General features: G+C 49.2%; 1 protein-coding gene across 2 annotated transcripts in view; it reads right to left on the bottom strand.

The window, feature by feature from the left end:
- Window positions 1-8,255: 8,255 nt before the first annotated feature.
- Window positions 8,256-19,240, bottom strand: part of LOC122389151 (neural-cadherin-like) — a 145,772-nt gene continuing 134,787 nt past the window's right edge. For both annotated transcript variants that reach the window (XM_043380884.1, XM_043380885.1), the window contains 6 exons: window positions 16,828-16,964; window positions 15,331-15,549; window positions 14,883-15,018; window positions 14,445-14,615; window positions 9,655-9,825; window positions 8,256-9,500 (listed from right to left, as the gene is read on the bottom strand). In XM_043380884.1, the coding sequence (XP_043236819.1) occupies window positions 9,331-9,500; window positions 9,655-9,825; window positions 14,445-14,615; window positions 14,883-15,018; window positions 15,331-15,549; window positions 16,828-16,964 (1,004 nt within the window). In that variant the 3' untranslated portion in view covers window positions 8,256-9,330. The remainder of the gene's footprint in view (window positions 9,501-9,654; window positions 9,826-14,444; window positions 14,616-14,882; window positions 15,019-15,330; window positions 15,550-16,827; window positions 16,965-19,240) is intronic.

Genomic DNA, 19,240 nt, shown 5'->3' with positions numbered 1-19,240 from the left:
CATCTCAATGATCACAGCTCCATCATTCAGACATACCAATGAGGAATGGATGGCGTTGAATGTCTTTAACCCGCGCCCGGCTGGGGGTCCTGGATTTCCACGCCCTGCTGGGGGGGGGGGGGGTGTTTGAACACCCCCCCCCTTGTAACTCGGCTCCTGGGCCACGTAGCGATACGCGGAAGGCGGTGTTCGAAAGAGCGTCAAAAATAATGACGAAATCATTTCGGTCAATTTTTTGGTCAGGTCAAAGGTCAGGTCACCAGAGGTCATTGAAGGCAAAATTTCGCCGATTTCCAGGTCGAATATCGAAAATTTCCAAGAAGCCAACGCATAACTCGGGAACCAATAGAGCTACAGCGCCGCGGAAAATCGCATTCGATAGCCCTATTAACGCCCTTTCTGAGTAATTTTCTCAGATTTCACCTAACGTCAACGGTTTTGCCTGCAGGGGGCAAAAACTGCAAAAATAGACGATTTTTTCGGAAACAGTTTTTTCGGCAATAACTTTTGACCCAAGCCTTTTACGAGCTTACTTTTACCGGCATCGTGTTCCTCTCGTCAAGACGCATCGAATGAACTATAATTTGACCTTGAAAGGTCAACTTGAAAATATGACCTCAGGTCAAGGTCATGACCTGACCGGAAAGGGTCATGTTGCATATCAGTCGATCCGTATCGTCGAGTTGAACACATCTAAGGCGTTTTCATCGCTCTAGCATGCCTCTATCAAAAGTTATTTGCGAAAAACTGTTAGATACCATTCGTGACCTAAGATGACCTCAGGGCAAAAGCAAGGGTCACGGACACCATTTTCATGTTCAGTGTGTCTAAACCACTTGTAATTCAGTGTTTGGGAGTGTTTATAATGTCTCTCGTCCAAAAGAGGCGCATTTCAATTTTCTCCCATTGACTTATAATGGGGAGGTCGCAAAATTGACCTGACCTTAGGTCACCGATATCAAAATTCCGAGATATAAATTTTATAGACACTGTTACCCTTATCAATCGCTAAAAGTTTCAAAGCGATCGGTCACTCGGTGTAGCTATGACAAACATTGAAACTTTTTATGAGGTGAGGTCACTTCAAGTGACCTGGTGACCTGACCTTGAATGACCTTGGTCTGAAATTTTCACAGCATGTGTAGAATTGATGTATGATAAGGTGTACCAAAAACGGCGGCGCTCCGCGCCGCCGTTTTTGAGATATTCGCGAAAAACCACAAGGGGGGGGGGTGTTCAAACACCCCCCCCCCCCCCCAGCAGGGCGCGGGTTAAGCGGGTGCAGTTGCTACGCATCTAAGTTCTAACGTACATATACATCTGTTGCTATCGAAAGTCGTGCAAAGAAGCGATGCAGTTTGCAAGAAGCTCGTCAAATATTTCTTTATTATGTGTCCTGCACTTACCCAAAAACAGACGGCATTCGAAGCGGTGTCCTATACTGTAGAGCACTGAATTCATACATAGCAAACTCCGCCTCCAGGCTATAGTGCTATATTAACACAAAGACTGCCGCGCTGCCAGCCTTTCAGACTAGCAGACTTCCAGACTTCCGCTGCGGCTCCTTTCAGCCCCCGCTGTTCAGTGTTGGCCGCCGACAGTATCTGACAACCCGGGCCGACAGCAGTGGTCGGCCTCAGGCCCGACCCGTGACCCGTGCCGTGAACCAAACCGTGACCCGTCCGGTGACCCGCCGGTGACCCGCCGCCGCTCGGGTCACCGGGTGTAACGGTGACCTGGTGACGCAAACTCGGTCATCGGAGCGTCCACTTCGCGCGGCTCCCAGGCCGGCGGTCATTAGTGGTGGCAACGTCACCCAGATCCGGCCCGGCCGGCAGGCCGGATCCGGACCGGCACCGGAAACGACAGAGCGACCGAGGGAGGGGAGAGTGAGGAGGATGGGGAGAGAGGGAGAGGGTGGCCGGCGACCGAGGCCGCCTGACATATCGCCACATCAGCCGTCACGGACCACGGCAGTGGCGATAGGGGCCGACGCCCTGTGTTTGTGTGTATGTAAGCGTATGTATGTATTGTATGCGTGTGAGTGGTATGTATGTGTGTCTCTGTGGCGAGATATACGCACACGCAGCACGCTCGCACACTGCGTGTGGCCGGTTCATTAGTTCTGGTGAGGCGTGACGGTAGCGATGGCGGAGGTAAACATGTGGCGATGTCGGGCCGGTCACCCAGATAGACATCACACGGCGGCGCCCGGAGCACCTGTGAATGGTGTCAGCTCCGCCGCCATCGCCACTGCCACTGCCCGGGCAGGCGACGTACCGTGCCGATTCGACGCACAGCGAGAAGGCCCGTACAGTACAATGAGGTATCGTTTCGCCAGCAGTGGTGTGGTGTCACTTGACCTTGCCCCGAGGCTGTCGGCAGGGTCCCGTGCATCATGATACTATTGTCACCCCCTGCACGACCTCTGTGAAGCGGGATGCAATTGCGGCACTGTTGCAGGGCCGTTTGTCTGGACAATTTTTGAAATCTTCCACTGGAGAATGAATGAGAAGTTGAAAGAGCTGCAATTGCGTGACCTGATTTATTAAAAAGAAACACCATAGCTTGATTGTCCAAAACTACCCTTATTTTATGTCCATGTCGCACTACAGCCCTTTACGATGCTTCATATTCAATAGGAAAACACAATTCTAACGAATAGTGTTCGTCTAATTTTCAAACAGCCTGCGGTTACTAATTGAAAAGCACGTTTTTTAGGTGAATGAGCATTTGTTTTTCATGAGAATGAAACATGGAGACCAAGACTGGAAACCAGGAACCAAAAACACAAGAGCACAGCTCATCATCGCTCAAGATGTTATAAGCCACTTTTAACCCGGCAGGCGGTGGGCCTCCCGGCCAAATTCCGCGCGGTGGGGAGGGGGGATTTTTTGGCCCCCTCGTATCTCCGAAACTGCTACACGGATCCGGAAAATTCAAACGGTGTTCGATAGCCCTGTCAAATTTGTCGAAAGAAACTAAATTCCATTGACCTCGGGGTCACCGATGACGTCACAGGTCAGGTCAAAGATAAAATGTTTCACCGTTCACGGGGCTTCTAGGGAAAGCGCTGTAACACCGAGTAAAACGCATTTTGTCGAAAATCAGCGATAGGGCGTCAGTTGTCTATAGTACATATGTTGCTATTAGAGGTCACTGGCCATACCAGGTCAGGTCACAGGTCAGGTCACCAAAGGTCACCATGAAGGGTCACCACATGAACCCAACTTTACTAAGGTTGTGCGATGCATGTTTTATGGCCAGTTTTTCATTTCCAACTCAATGGTGTTGGTTATAAGACCATCAGGTACGGTTTGGGCCACTTTCTGGTGGAGGTCATGTCAAGGTCAGGTCAAAAAAGGTCAAATTTCAAAGTTGATATTTTTGCATAACATGGCTATTGATTCGATGCAGCTCGTCACGGGGAGTCTAATGGTGGTCTTTGTTTTGCGCTACGAGGTCTAGAATTGCTAAAAATTGAGTTTGAAAATTTGACGTCACCAATTTTGAACAGTTTTTTCGCTATAACTTGGCCAAAAAAGAGGTATCGATCTCAAATTTGGTATGTAGATAGAAGGCGGTAGGGACTATCACATATATTCCGTTTTTTTCGAAATTCAAATTTTTTTTTGGATTTTTCGGCTATTATATTCAAAAAATCTATTTTTTATTTTTGGGGGTCAAAATCCAAAATTCGAAAAACCGAAAAAGTAGTTTTGTAGCCCTCTTAATTCCACACCTGAAAAACATTTTTCTGTATCTCTAAAGCTGTAGGCCTGACAGCTCTTCTCGCGAAACCTTTTTTTGGGTCGAAAATGGCAGAATTGACGTCACTCTGACGTCATTAGCGGCCAACCTGTCATAGCCTTTGGAAAAAAAAATTTGGTCACCATATGCGCTAGCTACTCCCGGGAGGGTACGGAAAGTTTGGTGACGATCGGCGCAGCGGTTCTCGAGATATATTGAAAAAAACTAAAGGGGGCGGGGCAAAAAATCCCCCCCCCCACCGCCTGGAAACAAAAGCCATGCCGTAATGCTGATGATCGAATGCCTGAAAAATGCGGCATATATTGGAATACCACCGTATTACCACGCAAGGAAGCAGCAGGAACGCTATAGTCGTGTTTGGCGTATAGCTGACGATTTAGCTAAATTTGTTATAACTCGCATGATACAAATAGTTCTTTTTTTCATTTTGCAGGATATCACATTGCGCACTGTGGTTCGCATTATCTGACGGTTGGGTTTGACTGTGCGGAATCCAATATCAGACGGACTGGGTCCCCTCTCCACCGGACCCATATGCAAGTATTTGTGGCGGTCCGTAGGCCGTTAGCCGAACTCAATATTTCAAGAACCTCGACTCCGGCGTAGAACGGTCGCAGATCGTTAGCTGGGGTCAGTGTGACCTGACCGGTTGCGTGGCCGGCAGGTTAGGCCACACAAACACACACAGACACACACTTAGAGACACGCACTGGGCCCAACTAACCAGGCGCGGCGGCGAGCGTGTGACGTTGTCACACCGGTTGTGTCAGCCGCCGGTTACGGCCTGTGACGGGTGAAAGGCCACGGTCTGCGCCGCTGGTGCCGCTGGTGCCGGTCGGCGTCGGTGCAGTGGTGACATGAACACTGTGTCGGCGGGTCAGCCGAGCTGTGTCACACCCGGCCTGTCCTTTCCCCCGCCCGGCCGGCCGACACGCAGAGCGAGTCGTTTGCACAATGTGACGCTCTGTTAACGACGACACACAGCCACCGCCGCTGCTTCTATGGTGTTGCGAGCAATTTCAGAGGGCGGAGGCCGACACACAATGAAAACGGTGACCTTGTCTTCAAGATACGCAACAAGAGTACCTACGTGTGAGGGATTTCACCACTCGTTGCTATGTCTCTGAAATAACTTGGCCTTGGAAGACATCTTGGAAACTTTTCGTAGCTTGTAATTACGTTGTTCTTTTACTGGTAGGTAGTTGTTGCATAAAATGAGCTTCTCAAATTAGGTACGTGCTTTTTGCTTGAATTGCAGGGCTTACAAAATAGCTCCAACAAAGATATTATCGAAACATCTGTATTGCTGTTTTGTGGTATATGCTATGGTATGCCGCAGGGCCTATTTTAAGACAATTGGACTGGGGTGGCCAGGCAGTGGTGGCGCCCCTGTCTCTTGTGTTGGCGCCCCCCCCCCCCCCCACCGAAATACTGCTGTGCGCAGCATTTCGATGGGGGGGGGGGCGTCGCAATCGAGTCTCAGAATCTTTTCTTTGTGACGGTAGTACGTAAGGACTAACGTTTCGGGAAAGTGTCTGGAGGCCTTTGTTGGCATAGTTTTTTTTTCTAACATAGCCCTTTCGGGCGATGCATGGAAAGAATTAAGCCAAAAGTCGGCTGTGCATGGTGCAACCCCCTTTCGTCAGAGAACTTTTACTGCTTATGCCGATGGCCCTCAAATCCCCCCCCCCCCCGATCCGTCCATGATAAACACCTTCCCATACCAAGCAGCCGGCGTCACTCGAGGTCACTTTATCTTGAAATTTCGATATCGATGACCTAAGGTCAGGTCAATTTTTCGACCTCTCCATTAGGTATAAGTCAATGGGAGAAAATTGAAAAGCGCCTCTTTTAGACGAACGCCATTCTAAACATTTTCAAACACTAAATTACGAGTTAACATGACACGCTGAACCAGAAAATGGCACCCGTGACCCCTCGTTATGCCCCCGAGGTCATATCAGGTCACGAATGGTATCTAACAGTTTTTCGCTAATAACTTCTGATAGAGGCAAGCTAGAGCGATGAAAACGCCTTAGATGTGTTCGGCTCGACGTTGCGGATCGACTGATATGCAGCACGACCTTTTCCGGTCAGGTCATTACCTTGACCTGTAGTCAAATTTTCAAGTTGACCTTTCAAGGTCAAATTATAGTTCATTCGACGCGTCTAGACGAGAGGAACACCATGCTGGCAAAAATACTGTCGTGTCTCTCTTGAGTCAAAAGTTATTGAAGAAAACGAAGTTTTTGCACTCTGGAGGCTAAACCGTTGACCTGAGGTCAAACCTGAGAACATTATTCAGAAAGCCCTGTAAAAGAGCTATCGATTGCGCTTTTCCGCGGCGCTGTAGCTCTATTGGTTCCCGAGTTGTCCGTCGGCAGTTTCGAAAAATGTTGAAATAACAAAATTTGACCTTTGATGACCTTTGGTGACCTGACCTTTGACCTGACCTAAAAAAATAACAAGTGGGTATTTTCGTCATGGTTTTTGACGTCCTTTCGGATGCCGCTTACCGCGTGTCGCTACTTGGCCCAGGAGCCGACTTAGAAGGGGGGTGTTCAAATCCCCGCCCCCCCCCCCCCAGCAGGGCGTGGAAATCCAGGACCCCCAGTGGGGCGCGGGTTAAACCGCCGCCCGCCAGATTTTTCTCTTGGAAATACCCTCGTCAGAAGCAATGCGTGCACGTGCGTTTGAAAATCCATTGTTGATCACACGGCCTGTCTCATAGCCACATGACAAATTTAATTTTGCGGCCGATACTGATAGGGCTCCCAAAGGTGCAGTTGGCGCCCCAGTAGTGGTGTGGCGCCCCAATCGTGTCTGGGCGCCCGAATGTTGATAGGGCTCTTCAGTCGTGGTAGGCGCCCAAGTGCTGGTAGGGCGCCCCATTGCCGGTAGTGTGTCCCAATCGAATTAGAGAGTCCCATAGCTCAGTTGGTAGAGCACCGGACTCCCGGTAGTGAGAGCCCGGGTTCGAGTCGCTCCGGTGCTCGATATTTGAGACTCCTGACGGGGATGGTCTGCGGTTGGTGGGAGCAGCCGCAGCCAGTTGAAGTCAGTTGAGTGGGACAGGTTGTGTCCGGCTTTGAAGGGCACGTTAAACTTAGGCATCTAAATTATTCCGTTACCCGGAATTGCGCGATCAGACGGTAGGGGTCGGGGTCTACGCAACAAGCTCTGCTTAGCGTGGGCTCCGGCTCTGTCAATCCGTCCATTCAAACATTCAAGCTAAATTTATAAAAAAGTAGGGCGCCACAGTTGCGGCAGGGCGCCCCCAGTAGTGAGAGGGCATCCCATTGGTGGTGGTGGCGCCTCAGTGAGCCCTTTTCCCCCTGTCAAGCTGAGTTCGCCCCAAGAATGTGTCGCCTCCGTGATTGTCGGCAGCCAATATCTGTGGGCAGACTTTTGGGCTGTTTTGCACTGGGGTGGCAAAGCAAGACGACTGGGGTGGAAAACCGCACCACTGGGGTGGGTTTTGCCACCCCAGTTAACATGTTAAAATAGGCCCTGGTATGCCGAGTGCTACGATTGATTTACCATTTCTTTTTAACATGAAATATTATTAATTGTAAAACAAAATTTCATTCAGAATTCTTGTCCAAAGCGAAACGGCAAAATTATTACCGAAAATCACGAATATTACGAGTACCTACTTAATAGTCCACTAGCATATCCAGTCAATAGTGATCGGTTTATTTGTTTCATTTCACGGTGAAGAAAAATCAATTGAGACCGATTATGAGCTATCGGATGTAATCATTGGGAGGATGGGAGGGGGGGGGGGGATGGATTAGGTCGAGCTGAGTCGTCGACGCTTGCCTAACAGCGCCCGAGCCCATCCTTTTGGAAAGGAAGCTTTCCAATGAGCACGTCGCCCTGACCCAGCACCTCAAATGGTCACCCGGAGGAGTATCTTCCCTTTCCTTCATCGGTTTTCTGGTCAGGTGGGGTGATTGTCAGCCCAAACAAGGTGATGTGTTCTGAGATCCCAGAACACATCACCTTGTTTAGGTGATATGTAGTGCTAAGCCCACTAAGCCCATCCGCTTCCATGCGGATGGGCTTAGTCATGAGGATAACAAGAATGAGGTAGACAATTTCGGAAAGCACGCTACTCATGAGCTACTGACACATAAAGTGTGCTGTTACATAAGCATTTGCTACGCCAGGAGATAATAAACTCCATATTTATCGAGCTAAAATCAATGGAATACAGCTTGTATCTTCTCACTGTTAGAATGGCCTTGTGTAAGATTCGCAAACGATGCAGAAAAATAGTTGCCATGATAATATCGCTATATGGATGCTGATTAAAGCGTAATCCTTACATTTTGGGCCTATTTTTGATTTTATAAGTACACATTTGTAGACATCGAATTAGGAATGTAAAAGCAGATGTCACACAGCCGCCCGTTGTACCATTCAACAAGTGGAACTCAACGCTGAGTGTTATAGATTCAATAGGATATCAAACACAATTATTATACAATAAGCCACTGTATTGTCAAACACCAAGCTATGTATTACATCGGTGCGTTAGCAGTGCTCACAGCCTTCAGATCCAGACCAGCCCGGCGCGGAGGCAGCGCCACCTACACACAGGCACACTAGCGCCACCTGCAACAGGTGTGCTGGCTGGTCATGGTGCTACCGAACGCTAGGGAGAAAACATGGATGACGGGTGCTGACCGCACGCGGAGAGGGCGGGCGACGGGTGACATCGGGCAGATATGGTGACGCGGTGTGCGGTCATGATGATGAGAATGACAATGGGTGCAGGCGGGTGGCGCACAGCATTGAGCGAGATAAGATACTTAAGTAATGTTAGGCAGTCGCCAGGGACGTGGTCCGCAGCAGTCAGGAACAAATGGAAACAAAACGCAGAGTTCATGTTACGCACAATACGAGATATGCTTGCGTACAAATAACGGCAGTTTTCGTCACATATACGCATGTATCACACAAACATAAAACACTCCTTGACTTTGGACAATAAAGCGACACACATGAACACTCAGCGTTTAGCGAACATTCACACACCCATACACATAAACACACGTGGAAACCCAGCACTCCCCGCACATTTCCCCAGTAGGACGCGCCACTCCCCGCCGGACGCTGCTCGGAGATCCGTGTCTCACACACGATCTTTGGTTTGACGGCTGGCTGCCGATCTCAGTCCGCCATCTGAGCGCTTCTCTTCACGTCCGTCTCCAGAGCGGACCCACTGCGCTCCGCTGACTAGGCCTCCACGGGACGGTGCCGCCCACCGAGGGCTGACCTGACACAGAGGGGGTCCTGGGGATGGCCCGCTCACTGCCAGCTCCGCCGGACAGCCACTCTCTCAGAGACTTCCACCGGACCTGCGCCTCCCTCCGGGGATAGACGACACGCTGACGACAGTCCCCGTCCACCCCCGTAGGACTTCGCCACTGGTGCACACACTATTACAGGTGGCAGCACTGCTCCCTGCGACTCTGCACGAGCCCTCTCCCAGCCGGGAGACGCCGCCGGCCGCGCCCCGGTCTCTGAGGGGTCGGGCCCGCCGCGCCTCTGTCAACACCAGGACTCTCCGGCCACCGAGGAGGGCCGCACGGCCGGCGGCCGCGGCGGCCGCTCCCCCTCTCCCTCCTCCTCCTCCCCTCCTCCGTACATGTCCGCCAGCTTCCGGAACCGAGGGCCGAACTCGTTCAGGTAGTCGTAGTTTTGGTCGTTGTCGTCGGTACCTGGTGGATGATAAATAAGCTAGGTTAGATAAACCTGTGCCGATGGACACGCATTAGGGCACCAGTATATTAAAACAGCCTGAACCACACCCAGACCGTTGGACCAGCCCTGCCACCCCCTGCCCTGCCCCGAGTCCTCCCTGCCGCCCCGTACCTGAGTTGATAGAGGAGAGGGAGCCGGCCGAGCTGCCGCCGCCCTCGTACGCGTAGTTTCGCACATCGTCTGGCGGCCACACGCTGTCGTCGCTGTCAATCTTCTGTCGGTTGTCGTCGATGAAATCTCGTACCGAGACGGGGGGCGCTCTGCCCACCTGGCCATTGCTCTCTGTAATGAGGAGACAAGTTAGCACCGATTCGCCACGCCGTCAAAACGAGGGTTAAGTCAAAACTAAGGTACATAAAAATGTATCGGTCTCAAAAACGTACACGATAAAAGCCACTCAACTAGGACTTCTACGATGTTCTTAGCAATAGGTAAGCACTAGGGTGACCCGCGTGCTCCGCAACGCGAAAAGGGATATTTTCGATCGGCGGGTGTTCGGTTGTCCTTGTGTCGGTTGGGTTATCTATCCATTTCGGTCGATTGCTTTTTGACGGCTAAACGTTTTGGTTTGTGGAAAAAATATCCACCGCATCGAGGTGCCCTTGTCTGATAAGCATGCTTTCCACTTCAGAATCTGCCAAATGTGCTTTATAATTGAGGTGCGTAGTTTTCAGACAAATGAAAGGCGTAGATATTTTTCGCTAAAAATCACTTTGCAGAGGTTTAAAACATTTATATTTTTAAGAATACTGTTGCTTGTCATGCAAACGTGATGATTGGATCTTGGAGAGAATTGAATGCTCTTTCTAATGATAGCATTTTCAATTGTCAAGCGTATCAGGTTAAGCAGCAAATCCCGTGTATCTTTTTAGTGGCACATTATGGACAAATACCATTTTATTTCAGCGATTTTGCCACATTGTTTTTGATCAATTAGCTGTCCACAATTTTTCCATGAGAGGCGGTACATTTCTCTTGGCAATTGACGTTGTTTCAACTCTCTCAGTCTGATGGTCACGGGAAAATAAAATAAAATCCAAAATCCGTTTGAAATGGCACTTTTTGAAATGAAATTGCCCTCACACTTCCACGTGGCGCGTGCCACCCCTGCACCGCACACTATTCGATTGCCCGTTCGATTCTCTACACGATGCTGTTTTCCCCGTGCCGATCGGGCGCACGGCTACCGAGATATTGCACGGGGAACGGACCCGTGTCGGGCAAATTTAGCCATTTTCGCCCGTTTTTGCCAGCCGATTTATACATGTAAAGTCTATGACGCGAATTTGCACTTTTTGGGCACGCGCCACGCGCTCGCTATCGATCCGATCGAGCCGAGACCGCTCAAAGGCACGTTGTCCATCCTTGTTCTATAACTTGCGCAAATTTCAGCGCGGTAGGTGCAACGGTGTGACCTGTAACCCGCGCTACGTAGCACCATGTCGCGACCTTCGTAATAGACAGAAACTACGCCTTCCTCAAATAGTAATATAGACAAGCGGCTGCGCCACTTGCTTTGCTGCGTGGTAGGAAAAAATTGCGACACCGGCCAATTTGCTTTCGAATGGTGTTCGATTCAAATCGATGTGTCGTCTAGAAGCATAGATATGGACGGAAATGTGAAGACTGAAGAGAATAAAAAAACTGTTCTGAGGGCTTCGTTGGATGAAAGTGGGGTGATACGGGGTCAAGACGGGTCAAAGGGGTCAGCCCCGGTCACTTTGGGTTAGGCCAGGTCACCTAGGTCACCTCTCGTCCGATGGGATCAGCCCGGGCCACTGTTTAACTTTTGCCTCCACCACTACCCCTACCACTACCCCTACCACTACCCCTACCACTACCCCTACCCTTACCCCTACCACTACCCCTACCACTACCCCTACCACTACCCCTAACCCTACCCCTAACACTACATCTACCACTACCACTACCCCTACCACTACTACTACCCATACTCCTACCTCTACCACTACCCCTACTACTACCCCTACCACTATCCCTACTACTACCCCTACCACTACCCCTACCCCTACTACTACCCCTACCACTACACCTACCCCTACCACTACTCCTACCACTACCACTACCCTACCCCTACCCCTACTACTACTACTACTACTACTACCCCTACCCTAACACTACCCCTACCCCTACCAACACCGCTGGGTCATGTCAGGTCACGGAATAATTGGATCCATTTAACTTTTTTTTAAATCAGACTTTAAAAGTGCTTCTAGCCCTGCTCCTATTCGTGCCATTCCATTAGCCTTAGTCGAGTTTGTCGGAAATGGCGCCTTGTGACAAAAGTGGCGCATTGCGGCAAACGCGGCGCATTTTTACCCGGTGGATGAGCATGCATCTTTGCACCAAATTGCACCCACATCGGACCATATTTGACAAAACTGTGCGATTCGGGGCAAAAATGACGCCCTGTGACCAATGTGACGCCTTGCGGCAAACGCGGTGCATTTTTATACTTGTATCATCAACTGTTCCCATTGAATGAAAATCACCACATTCTCTCGCCACTTTTCATTCAAATTAATAACCTGCCCATCTGCCAATGCGAGGCACCCGCCACCGATCGGCATGCATTTAGTCCACAAAGTTTGTCGACCCCGGCTCTCAATGAAGATCTACGAACCGATCAAAATTTCATTGGCGTTCTTCCGGCGCCCGCCACGTGCCAACCGTGCACCCCAGCGAGTCGAAACCTAGAAAAGGCGCTGACCCGTGACGTCACCTAGAAGGTGTGCAAATTTCAACCCCCTACGCCGTACCATCTGCCGTGTAGGTGAGGTTAATTGAACCCACTACACGATGTGCGGACACACAGACTCACAGACAGACGGATTCTGTTAGAATAGTAAGTTAGATAACGTACAAATGACAAACCAAATATGCATAGGGTAAGGGCGGGTAAGAGTACGCGGGCGATAAGAGTACGCATCAGCTGTTTCGGTTGCTTAGCAACGCAGGTTTGTCGAGTTCATGAAGTGACGTGAAGCCGCCAGTGCGTGCATGTCACCAACGGAACGTGGGCGTTGAGCGGCGACGCTGTTGAGTTTAAGGCGATGAATATTATTTTCGAGCGTTATGATATTATTATGATATGGTACAATAATTTTGATACTTGGCAGTTGAGATGAGGTACATTTCCGTGATTGTTGTGGGAAACTTGTGAGGTTATCTGGGGAAATACTGTACAGTGCAATATTCTGTTTGCGAAGTTTTGCACAACGTTTCAGGGTTGTTTTGTGCGCGAATTGCATGTACGGTAAGAGGACGCACTGTTCAGGAGGGTAAGAGTACGCAGAATTATACATGAAATCGAATATACAGAAATATATAATTATTAATCTATCGCTCAATGACGTTTGTTTTGTAGGTATATCATCAATGGAGCACTGTGATGCAGATGCGTACCCGAAATTCTTCCAAATACGAGTTATTCTCCTTTTTGATTGTGCATTTTTTTTTTAGAAACACACGACATGATTATTTCCTGATTTATAGACTTGAAAGATTTATTTTATGTTTTTCTTTTTGGATACTAGAATTAACTTAAATGCCTTCTGAGTTTGAAGTTAAGCATTTGGACAGTGCAAGCTGCATAGGGTGAAGTCGTATAAGAGTACGCACTTAGTGAATTTCTTGCTCTCATTTGTTTAATATTTGAAAGAAAGAAATCGCAAATAGTGAATATTAAAGTTCATTGAATTAGCCATCAACCCATGGGGCAACGATCCTTCAGCGTAAATGGAAGTGGTCTAAAACTGACATTTTCTGAACCGCTGCAGTTGCGTACTCTTACCATATGGGGTGTGTAAGAGTACGCACGCCAGGCGGGTGGAGTACGCAAGCATATGAACACACACCTATGCAGCTTGTACTGTCCAAATGCTTAACTTCAAACTCAGAAGGCATTTAATTTAATTCTAGTATCCAAAAAGAAAAACATAAAATAAATCTTTCAAGTCTATAAATCAGGAAATAATCATGTCGTGTGTTTCTTTTAAAAAAATGCACAATCAAAAGGGAGAATAACTCGTATTTGGAAGAATTTCGGGTACGCATCTGCATCACAGTGCTCCATTGATGATATACCTACAAAACAAACGTCATTGAGCGATAGATTAATAATTTTATTTTTCTGTATATTCAATTTAATGTATAATTCTGCGTACTCTTACCCTCCTGAACAGTGCGTCCTCTTACCGTACATGCAATTCGCGCACAAAACAACCCCGAAACGTTGTTGCACTGCACAGTATTTCCCCAGATAACCTCGCAAGTTTCCCACACCAATCACGGAAATGTACTTTATCTCAACTGCCAAGTATCAAAATTATTGTACCATACCATAATAATATCATAACGCTCGAAAATAATATTCATCGCCTTAAACTCAACAGCGTCGTCGCTCAACGCCCACGTTCCGTTGGTGACAAGCACGCACTGGCGGCTTCATGTCACTTCAGGAACTCGACAAACCCGCGTTGCTAAGCAACCGAAACAGCTGATGCGTACTCTTATCGCCCGCGTACTCTTACCCGCCCTTACCCTAGGTGTGTGTTCATATGCTTGCGTACTCCACCCGCCTGGCGTGCGTACTCTTACACACCCCATATGGTAAGAGTACGCAAGTGCAACGGTTCAGAAAATGTCAGTTTTAGACCACTTCCATTTACGCTGAAGGATCGTTGCCCCATGGGTTGATGGCTAATTCAATGAACTTTAATATTCCCTATTTGCGATTTCTTTCCTTCAAATATTAAACAAATGAGAGCAAGAAATCCACTAAGTGCGTACTCTTATACGACTTCACCCTACTTTATCAGTCGTCAATAACGTCCATTCTTCTCAGTTCTCAGCCAGACATTATGCGCGCTGCTACTCACTACTTGGCCCGTTGGCGACCTGCAGGACACTGAGGTCGTAGGCAGTCTGGTCCTTCTCGCCACCGCCCTCGTCGTCATAGTTGATGATGGTGTCTCTCATCTCGTCCGTCGGCTCCTTGTACAACGTTCGCACGTTGCGTCGCCGGAACATGATGACGGCCAGCACCAGGACTGTTTAGGAGATAAAAACGGCGATCAAACGATGCTTTAGGCATCGAAGGCCTTCATTAACTCTGCTAAAACATGAGAACTGGTGAGATTATCAATATTGAATGAAAGAGGAGTCCTGGCTGACTGACACTGACTGACATTGAAATTACTCAAAAACTTCGATGCTGCTGCTGTACCTTCATGGCTATGTTTTATGTTGTAATAAAGCATAGGTCATTCTGTAACAGCGGGAGAGTGGTATGTGTCTAAGTAAGGAGCGACACTCACGCAGCAGGCAGACGAGGCAGCAGAGAAAGGCGATGAGGAAACTGGGCGTCGTCTCAATCACCGGCTGAGGCTTCACGTTCTCCATGCAGTAGTTGCTGTAGTCCTTGCCGTAGGACGGGTGGCTCAGGTCGAACACCTGAGGAAGGGGAATGATGCACTCGTTAGACAATGGCAGGCATTGAACGCGACCATTTCAGACTCATGGGGAAGGATTGGGAATGATAAACACGTTCTTCCTTACGCAAACAAACTAACAGAGTGAAAATTATCTAACACCAGAGTCGCTTGAGTACCAAGAAGGTTATTTGGTCAAAAACGCCACGTAACTCGAAAATTGAAAGTCAAAGGACTACCAAGCATCAACAGAAATGCACACCACGTTTACAAATTGCCAGACTTTGTGACCTAGCCCTACAAAACCCCTCCTCTCGTGTCTCCGCCATTTTACCCGGTCGAGGAAGGTCATGTTCTGGATACAGCCGGTGAATCCGCCCCAGCCGGGCAGTCGGTCCCAGGAGACGGCCGACTGCACCCTGTCCAGGGGCACCGCCGAACCACCCAGCTGCAGGGGCGCCGCCACGTTCAGAAACCGCGAGCTGCCGGGTACGGCCGCCGCCGCCTGGCACTCGGGTACGCCGACACAGCTGTCCACCAGGACAGTGACAGTCTGGGGAGGGAAAACAGAGGTTAGAATACTCTGATGACTGTCAGTACACTCGGGTACGCCGACACAGCTGTCCACCAGGACAGTGACAGTCTGGGGAGGGAGGGCAGGGGGAGTCAGTATACTCGGGTACGCCGACACAGCTGTCCACAACAACAACAACAACCAGGACAGTCACAGTCTGGGGAGGGAGGGAGGGGTCAGTACACTCGGGTACGCCGACACAGCTGTCCACCAGGACAGTGACGGTCTGGGGAGGGAGGGAGGGAGGGGTCAGTACATGACAGTACACACTGTCCACCAGGACAGTCACAGTCTGGGGAGGGAGGGAGGAGTCAGAAAACTTGGTTACTCCGTCACAGCCGACACAGCTGTCCACCAGAACAGTCACAGTCTGGGGAGGGAGGGAGGGAGGGAGGAGTACACTATGAGGGGACATTACATTGGGTGCTCCGATACAGCTGGCTTCTAAAATAGTGATAGTCTGGGGAGGGAGGGAGGAGTCAGTACACTCTGGGTAGTCAGAAAACTCGTGTACTACGACACAGCTATCCGCCAGGACACTCACAGTCTTCTGAGGAAGGTGAGGCGTTATATGTATAAGGACACTTGGGTTATATGTATAGAATATTTTCGAAAGCCTTTCGATGGTTGAGGTCCAATATACTTCAATACACTGTATGAACACTACTCGACCATGTATTGAGGTCTATCAGCAGGACTAATCGCCCCAGGTAAGCCCGTCTCCGGTGTGCCCCAATAAGCACGGCTAAGCTGGCGTATTCAATAACCAGACACATTGATCTATCTAGTCAATAGACGGTAACGGTGGCAAACAACCCTTCTGCTCCGTCTGACGGGCCGCGCCGGGCGGGGGCGGGGCCGCGGGGGCAGGGGCGGGTCTCGTCAGTCTGAAGTGTTAATCACTATCCATCACGAGGTGCCGAGTGGCCAGTCGTGACCGGGCAGTATTAGTCACACCTGCAGCCTAAGCGGTCCGCGCCACCGGCTAAACGCCCGACAACAGCGGTAGTCAACGAGACCTGGATACAACCACCGCAGGCAGCGTCCAGCCGAGGTAGGCGTGGCGACAGACCATAAACCACTGACATTTCATACTGTAGTGTAGTACTGCACCATGGGTAATTTTCATTATTATTGTTGGGTTAGCTTGATCGCCACGGGCTGACCTACAGAGCCGGCGCAGTGAGAACGTACATACCACCTCCTTCTTCCACCCTCATCTTACTCCTCACCCAAGCCTCATCCGCTCTCACCGACCTGGGTGTCCCATGTGATGTCCACGTGATGACGCTTCCCATCGTTGACAGCAGTTTGGGGACTGGCCACGGCCGTGGCGGCGCCGAAATTGAGAAACACCCTCAGCCGACCCTCGTGAAGGTCGATGGCGAAATAATCTGAAAAAGCCGACAGATAGTCAGGATTAATGGAAAGAGCGACGATCGTGACAAACAAGCATAAATGATCAATGAAAAGGCGACATCGTGACAAACAAGTATGTGCAAAATATGTGCAATGAAACAAAAATCTATAACTGATTATCATGATCTAAAAAGCAGACATGTGCCAAGGTCCCAAAAAGATCCGAGATCCAGGGTTCATAGAGTCCAAGGTCTGGGACCTTGATGGATCCTGGACCTTGCATTGTCATTTTCGTCGCGAGACCTTGGAAACCCAGGACCTTAAAACATCCATATGCCGCGAGACCTTGGAATCCCAGGACCTTAACCCTATTCCTGGCGGGCTCCGCCGGGACAAGAAACTGGCGGGGGGGGGGGGGCCGATTCGGCCCCCCCTGAGATCTCGAGAACGAAGCAAGATAGCGACAAGCGGTAAACGGCATCGGATACGCACGGCCAAGATCTACAATTTTTACTAAGGTCATTTTCAGGTCAGGTCAAAGATGACGTCACAGGGGTCGAAAAAGTCAAAATGGCGGCGCTAGATATGGAGAGAGTTTTTCTCGAATAACTTTCGAATTAGTCAAGATAGGAACAAACTAAGGGCATCATCGTGATCCTCTCGTCAATCCGCATCGATTGATATATATGTTGACCTCGAAAGGTCAAGGTCAAAGGTTGACCTCAGGTCACGTGACCTCGAGGTCATCATGTATATCATTCGATGCGTCTTGACGAGCTGAACACAATGAGACCATCCACGCGTCTGTATCTTGTTCCTGTACGGAGTTATTGGCCATAAACCTTTGGTGACCTTTGATGACGTCACATGACCTCACAGCTGCCCAACAGCAAAACAGACCTCAAGGTAGTGAAGGTTGATCGTATATGAAGTCATGTATGGTATATGGGGCCATTCCGACCCGTTTTAGTGGTAAAAACAGGGAGTTGATTTTTCCCCCATTGACTTATAATGGGGAGGTCGCGAAACTGACCTGAACTTAGGTCACCGATATCAAAATTCCGAGATATACAAATTGCACATACTGGTACCCTAACTAAAGCCTGAAGAGAAGAAATTGATCGGTCAAAAACTCTAGCTCTGGCGTGATTGCAAACTTTTCTGAGGTAGGGTCACCAAACCGCCTCTGGTGACCTGACCTGAGGTCAGATCAACTCAAAATTTTCAGACATGTTGCGTAGAAGCCTTTTAGGAAAAGTCAGAAAATTTGAGCTTCCTAGCTCAACTTGTTTGGGAGAAATAACCAAAAAACCTCAGGGGGGGCTCCTGAGGCCCCCCCCGCCAGGAATAGGGTTAAAACATCCATATGCCGCAAGACCTTGGAATCCCAGGACCTCAACATTTGCATATGTCGCGAGACCTTGGAATCCCAGGACCTCAACATTTGCATATGCCGTGAGACCTTGGAATCCCAGGACATCAACATTTCATGTGACATGAGACCTTAGAAAAACAGGACCTCAACATTTCATATGCCGTAAAACCATGGAAACCCAGGGGTTAGGACCTCAAAACTTTGGTATGCTGCAAGACCCTGCAGAATGCAGACCTTCAGTACCAGTTTTATTATTTGTCATGGGATCTTAGGAGAACGGTCTGGACCTACACCACCATTTTGTTGAGGGACCTCAAGAATCCTGGAAGCTGGACCATGAGGTTTATGTTGCACATGGGCCACTAAGGACCCTGCACTAGGTTTTGTCTGTAAGCACTTCAATAAAAATCGGGGAATATTTGTTTCTGGTCCCTAAAAAGCTGTTTCTGGCACCTAATTGCTGATCAGCCCCAAAATGCTTATTCGACTCTAATATCTGAATCTGGCACCTAATTGCTTCCACACAGCCTAAAGTTGCCAGATCGTCTAGTTGAACTCCGTATTTGCTGTTTGCTGATTCAGCACCAAAACCAAAACATCCAGCACCTATTTTATTCCACGTTTGCCTACCAAATTCGCGTAATCTTCCTGATTTTATGTATCCTAACAACATGAACGTTGCATTCGGTGGTGTCTAGTGACATTTTCGCCAGTGGAGATAATGGTTAATGCCATTTCTAGCCAAAAGAGAATCACTAGCCAGCTATGGTGCAGCATAGCAAGACGCTCCTATACCAGCCCGCTATGTAGAGACTCGAGATTATTGCACCCTCAGCCATTTTAACGTGAAAAGTTTGGATCCGTCACTTCCAGCCAGGCTCTCAGGTCATAAACTGGAGTAAAGCAAAATCTCAACTCTGAACAGACATGCCACGC

This window comes from Amphibalanus amphitrite, unplaced genomic scaffold (genome assembly GCF_019059575.1).
Source record: "Amphibalanus amphitrite isolate SeventyFive unplaced genomic scaffold, NRLGWU_Aamphi_draft 000345F_arrow, whole genome shotgun sequence".
Classification (NCBI taxonomy): Eukaryota; Metazoa; Arthropoda; class Thecostraca; order Balanomorpha; family Balanidae; genus Amphibalanus; species Amphibalanus amphitrite.
Note: the sequence above shows the minus strand (reverse complement) of the source record. Positions and strands in the feature narration are given on the sequence as shown.